The 6951-nt window shown below is 36.6% G+C and overlaps 1 protein-coding gene across 1 annotated transcript in view; it reads left to right on the top strand.

Moving 5' to 3' along the window:
• Window positions 1-2267: 2267 nt before the first annotated feature.
• Window positions 2268-6951, top strand: part of igsf3 (immunoglobulin superfamily, member 3) — a 296199-nt gene continuing 291515 nt past the window's right edge. The window contains exon 1 of the mRNA NM_001159666.1: window positions 2268-2307. Within this exon, the coding sequence (NP_001153138.1) occupies window positions 2268-2307 (40 nt within the window). The remainder of the gene's footprint in view (window positions 2308-6951) is intronic.

Genomic DNA, 6951 nt, shown 5'->3' with positions numbered 1-6951 from the left:
GGTTCATATTAACCCACAGTCCATTTAATGTTAACAAACATGAATTTGGATTTTAATAATGCATTAGTAAATGTTAGTGAATACATTAATTAAAGTGTAAAATAACAGACTAGTCGTGTTTTGTTTATGCTTTGAACAAATCTGTCTTACAAATTTTGATCTGCAATTTAAAAAAACAACAACTTGTGTTGACTTTTTACAGGACGACAAAGTGGCTCTGTGGTTAGCACTGTTGTCTCACAAGCAAGAAGGTCACTGATTCTGTGTGGAGTTTGCATGTTCCCCACGTGTTCGTGTGGGTGTCCTCTAGGTGCTACGGTTTTCCCCACAGTCCAAAGACATGTGCTGGTGAATTGAATAAACTAAATTGGTTGCAGAGAGTGTATGGATGTTTCCCAGAACTGGGTAGCAGCTGGAAGGGTATCTGCTGCTTAAAACATATGCTAAAGTTGGTGGTTCATTCTGCTGTGGTGACCCCAAATGAATAAAGAGTCTAAGCCCAAGAAAAATGAATGAATGAGTGAATGGCATGTTTACAGCTTTCTTTTTAGACAATCTACTGTAGGTTGGTCATGAAAATTGCAAAAAATGTGTAATGAGCTGCAGGTACATTTCATGTCTAATTGTATGTATTTATATTTAATTACCCTATTTTGCATATGATTTATTGTTTCAAACTAAAACGAGCAATAAAAGTAATTTTGTTTACAACATCAAAACGGTTGGAGAAGAGATCAAAGTTCTATAATGCAATTAAAAAGCGTAAATAAACACCCATGATTCCCGAGCTTCAGGCAACTGTTAATTAACAGCTTTTATTTATTCAGCTGTGACAAGATTGTTTGGCATGAAGTTCAGTGGAACAAGAATTATTTTTAATTGAATTTGTTTATTCTTTACTATAACTATTGATCAGTTAACGCATCCCCGTTGATTAAACTTGATCTAAAAATGATGGTTAATGCTATTTGATACGCCTGTGGGGATACTTGTTACAAACACATTTTGCTTAAACATTTCTATCCAAATCCCTCTCGGTTTTTTTTCTAAGGACTTTTTTTCAAAACTAGGGGGCAGCTGTTACCTGGTAAAAGGAGTGGTTTAGTTTGGCTCTGCGCCAAAGGGCGGAGTTTAGTTTTGGAGGAGTGATGATAGTTTGAAAGAGCATGCAGGACAGCAGCCAGCCAGGAAATACAATTTCAACCTTGTCTAATTAGACCTTCCACCCTCTGTCTCGTTTATGTAAACAGTGATATTAGCTACAAGAAACCAACTCGTTTATCTTGACATGTAAACAACTTACGGTTGGGTGACAGAAAAAAAGCATGTCAGTCAATTCATAACACTGTTTAAATTGTAATACGAGGAATTTCCAGTAAATAAATAAAACAGACGCTTAAATAATAGATATAGCATACATTTAAAAGTCAAACAAAATTAAGCTAATTATCTGCATGTGCGCTTCTAAACAGCGCCGTCGCTAGTGACAACTGAATCTAGGCAACGACTAACTGATAACAAAAGTGGTAAAAGCCGCTCTAAACTCACTGAATTTATTTGAATGGGACATCACAGTGGCTAAAAGCACGAGTGGTCTCTACTATGGTGCCCCCCTCCCCTTCTGATATCCTCAGACCCCGCTCGTGATTGAAAGTAAGAGATGGGCTGGGCCGCCTGCCGTCTTTTGTGGCGCGTGTGACAATAGCTGAAGGTGATCGCGGGAACGGCAGCATCACCGTAGCCTATTGCTTTTCGCGAAGAACCACCGAGGGCAGCACGTCGGCTCACATCCCTCAGAAAGAGATATCACAAGTTTACCCACGACCACTTTGACGCGAGCTGGACTAACACCGGTCTCACTCCTCCTCCTCCTCCACGCGTGGGCTGCTCGCGCTGGGGGATTGAAGAGCGGCGCGAGAGAGCTCAGTATCCCCGCGTTCAACTCACAATAACGGATTCATTCGTGAACGGCGGATGTCATTTCTCACGGGAAACCACCCAAAGGCTTTATTTAAGCACCCAAGCGTCTCTTAACAAATTTGGGGCTGGATATCCGTCTTTTAACCGCTCGAGACGCATCTTACTCGGGAGAAATTGATATCGTTGTGGTGGAGGAGTCGGTACACGCACTTTCACGCGGTCCGAACAGGTGCACGCGTTCATAACTCCATCAGGACTGCTTTCTGAAGGTCTGAGGGTCGACTAGGAATTTATAACTACATTTACATTTTCTGCAATATCTGGACTTAATCGCCAGTGCAGAAAACATGGATATCAAATGGCTCATTATAGCCTTTACGGTTGTGGGTAAGTGATGTTTTTACTGCTTACTTTAACATTGAGTGACCGTGTTTAATTGCCTTAAGAGTTGATTTATAAGGTGCCCTTTTATTTCACTGCATGCACTTGTTGCAGTTTTTTGTGTCATCTTTTGATTAATGGACCTGGTATTTGAGACTTGAGCCTATAACTAGGCTACACGTTAATAATCTGAAGGTGAAGCTACATTGATACGTTTTGCTGCCTTCACATAAGACTAACCCAAATTATGTGTTGGTGTCATAGAAATTGAAATATAAAGCATTTTTGACTAACTTGAACAATTGTAGATAATAGTAGAATATCTCGGGTTACCTCGGGTCGTTTCAGTTAATGTACTGTGGATGTCGGAAAGGCTCATGGTGTAGTTATAAATTCTGTGTTTTTATCAAAAACATCTTAAAGTTGTTATTTTGACTGCTTATGAAATGAAGGCATGCACTAAAATATTGATGATTGTATAAAAAGTCTTGAATATTTGGTTGGATGATTTTATGTGGGAAGTATGTCTTAGATGCTTTAGTTGTAATGAAGCTATTTAGATTATGATAGTTCAACCAGAATTTAAAATTTGCCATTGATTTCTTAATCTTAGTGCTGTCCAAGATGTAAGTGACTTTTTTCCTCTGTCGAATAATAAAGCAGATTTTGATTGGTTCCTTGGCTCACAGAATGCAAGTGAACTGCTACTAATACTGTGAGAGTTAAAAATATACACAAACATCTAAAAATTAGTACCCATAGCTACATTCAAAGCTCATGCAAAGCGAAATGACCAGTCTAAACAAGAAATTAAACAGTTATATTTTTGTTACCTTTAATTTACAATAATGGCAAGCAGTCTTGAGCATGTTCACAACAAGCACCAGCATTGCCACATCCAGGATTAGAGCTAGTACCATTGTGATGAACAATACAACATATTTTTTCTCCCACTCTATTGTAAACAAACAGCATCAGTTCACATGTGAGTTTGTGATGTCATGTGACAGCAAGCTTGCACTCCAGACTGTTGTGTACGTACTGTACATGCTCCTGACTGTCAAGGCTTTTACAGTATTTACTTTTAAATGGCTGAAAGCCATTGATTTGCATATTCTGAATGACCTGTTACCACAATTTCGGCTAAAAATCCTCTGTCCCACAGAATAGGAAAATTACCTACATCTTGGAAAGCCAGAGTAAGTAAATTTAAAGCAAATAAATAGTTTTTATGAGTATTTTCCATTAAAATTAGCATGGATTGAAAGTTGCGTGTTATAATTTCATGTGCTTGTCTAAATTCGTGTGTTAATTATGATCCAGAAGCATGCTCTGACTTGTTTTCCCACCCCACTTTGACAAACACAAGGCAGCTGGGTTTTAACAGCTCTGGCCAGATGAGTGGGGTTTGGTTTGGGGTTAATGTTGGTTTAGAGCGCCCAGCAGGAGATTAATGTTCCTCTATGGGGGGACGTAAAATCAAGTAAACACTGAAGCAGCACACTGATTGATTTGAGGGCATGGCACACAATTTCATTCTAAGAGGTGCACACTGTACCTTTTAGCTAATTATAAATGTTTTACATAAGAACAAATTAACAGGCTTTTTGAGAAGTAGTATCAAGTAGTATCTAGATCCAGAGACTACAGCGCATACATAAAATCAGCTTTTATTATAGACTGACATCTAGTGGGTAAGGGCTGGGCTGATAAAAAATATCATATCGAATCGTGATAATTTATGTCAATAATCATGATAAGCTATGGACATTTTTATTTTAAATTGATAAATGCAAAGAGCCAATCACACAGCAGACATATGCAACAACAGGAATCTGTAATTGTGTTGATATAAGAGATATGCTACGTCACCCAGTATTGTTTAGTGAGCTTGATTCACTTTCCCGCCGGCAGAAATTACTGTTAAACTGTTTGTTTATTTTAATGATGATTATTTTTACTATTTGAATTAAAACATTTTTTAACATAATTCTGTAATTGTCAATTGTAATCTGTTACTTATATTGAAATGTATATCGTTATCATTCAATATGCAAAATAATTATCGAGATTGCATTTCTGCCATATCGCCCAGATATAGGGTGGGTTGACATCACATGAGTAACTAGTTATAGATTATACTTATGGTGCATTCATTATTCAACTGAATGCATACACAGTAGCCAGGTGGTTATTGTGCCAAATTATAACCGAGTTAAATCAGTGCTCAAGGTTTCCTTAGTTAGAATCCTGGCTCATGGACCTTTCCTTTTCCCATCCCCTATTCTCACTCCCACTTAATTTGATGTAATCCCACTGTCCTATCAAATAAAAGCAAAGAATAAATATAAAAAAAAAAAATACTTCTTGCTAGTATGAGTGGAAAACAAAAATAAATTTAAAGTTATGGTGGATGGGCAATGTTTATTATTATTATTATCATTATTTGCAGTAAAGTTAAATTTGGCTCCTAGCAAAATGATTTGAGCAAATCTGACATCATATATTATGACTTCCCAGATCATAAATCTGAAAATCCAAGGAGTATTGCGATTCTGTAATTCTTAACCTAAATTATAAAGAAAATTGTCAGAAATATTATGTTTTATATGTTATAAAAAGTGTTATTTGCACGTCACAATTTATTCAATTTTTGTTAATTTTGTAGATAACTGACCAACAAAAAATACATTAAAATAACGATACAAATGATACCAAATTAAATATATTACAAAATAGCATTTTTCCAACACAATTAGGCTATATAAAGTGCTCAAAAATCATTTCAATGTTTCCTGTTGCTATTTTGGGTTTTTCCATCCATTGTTTTTTCAGTCTTATCAGGTAACAATTCAAAGTAATTCAAAATTTCACTTTGTGAGTAGTTCTTTTTTAGAGATTGTTGCGGTTTTAGCTACTAAATCATATTGAGAGAAACCGAAATGAACCAATTCAGATTTGCGTTCAAAATGTCAGAAAACGTGCAAGCTTTAAGTGCTCCACTGACAATTCAAATAAAATGGTCTATTATTACACTAACGTGTTAGAATTTTAGTTACTTTTCTACATGCAACATTATCTATTGTAGATAGACCTTTAATGACGATACTACCGTTTACAAACTACAGCAGCACTGCCAGTATTTCGGAGCCATAGTATCATGATACTACCATAGTACCAGTAAACCGTGCAACCCTAACTACTAATAGGGACAATATGTAATAATTAAAAAAGCTAATAAAACCAAAGCTATCGTGACCCACAACAGATAAATGTACTCTAAAAGTCCATCTTTGTCCAAGTTTGAAGTGTTGAACTGCTACTTGAAGGGACACAGTCAGTTTGTTTTATTACATGTCTAAGTTTATGACACAAAAATACACCTTGTTCCTTCAAGCCAAACCACACACACCAAGTTTCAGACTCACCTGTGTGATATCAGCGGCTCCAGTGTGTCACTGGGTTACTAGCACATTCTCTTAGTCATACAGACGTCAAAACAGATGTGTTTTATTCAGATATGTCTATTGATGATGACTCCATTGTCTAGGTTATACTCTTAAAACCACTGGACATCTGGAGCTCTGTGTTGTTTATATGAAAGCATGTTTTGGCATTCAACTGGGTTAATATGACATTGAGCTTGAACTCTCTTGTTGGATTAACCTAACCCCCCACAGACTCTATCCCCCATATCCATGCAGATAAGTGGGGTCAGGATAGAAAAAGGCTGTTATTTCATTAATCACCACTCTTTTCTGCATACAAAATAGTGCTTCCCAAGCTGCCGTCAGTACTTATACAAAGTCTTTCCCCAAGTGTCAGTCACAGACAAAACCATTAATGTCTGAATTTACATATTCTACCCTCTATGCGTCCCTCCCCCATTCGCTTTCGTCCCCTTTCTCACACATGCAAAATACTGTCACATGAACTCTCTACCTCCTAACAAACAACAGATGGCTGTACCCTCCTGGACAAGAGGCATGTTAGTTCTGCAGGGAGGGACAGGGACACTGATGCCTTTTGCATAACTTTTTTTTTTTTTTAATCTGAAATTGACTTCTGTTGTTGCATTCATTTGCATTAGCTCTCAGCAGGAGGTTTTGCTCAAACTAGCAGACTTACTGTCATATTTGTAATCTTTTTATGGTATTGCAATACTGTCTGTAATGGTTGTAATTCATTTAATTTATACACAACTTTCACTACACTTACGGTCACCATACAGACATAATAAAAACAGAATCATTTTGAGAAATAAATTATATAAGGCTGGAAGATGCGGAATACTTTATGCATGTTTAGTCGTTGTTAATGTTAATTTTTAGAAAGTATTAAGATTGTCACTGTTTTGAAAATCAGTAGACAGGGAGTTCCATAAAGGAAAGGCAGAATATTGGGGTAAAAGTGTAGATATAATAGGGCTAGGGATAAAATCTATATAGGTATGTATTGACTGAACACCATTGTCAATATTGATAATAAAAAAAGTTTGTTATGTAGTTTTGGTTTGAAGCACTATAGTTTTATTAAAATGTGACTGCTGAGCGCACGCCTTTAAAGCAGTGCCCATAAGCTTGGGGTGTTAGTTTGTCATTTCCAATGGAGGAATTTTCTGGGTACACCTAGTTGAAAAACATAAACTTT

The sequence above is a fragment of the Danio rerio genome, chromosome 9 (assembly GCF_049306965.1).
Source record: "Danio rerio strain Tuebingen ecotype United States chromosome 9, GRCz12tu, whole genome shotgun sequence".
NCBI classification, from domain to species: Eukaryota; Metazoa; Chordata; class Actinopteri; order Cypriniformes; family Danionidae; genus Danio; species Danio rerio.
This window is presented reverse-complemented; position numbering and strand designations above follow the sequence as displayed.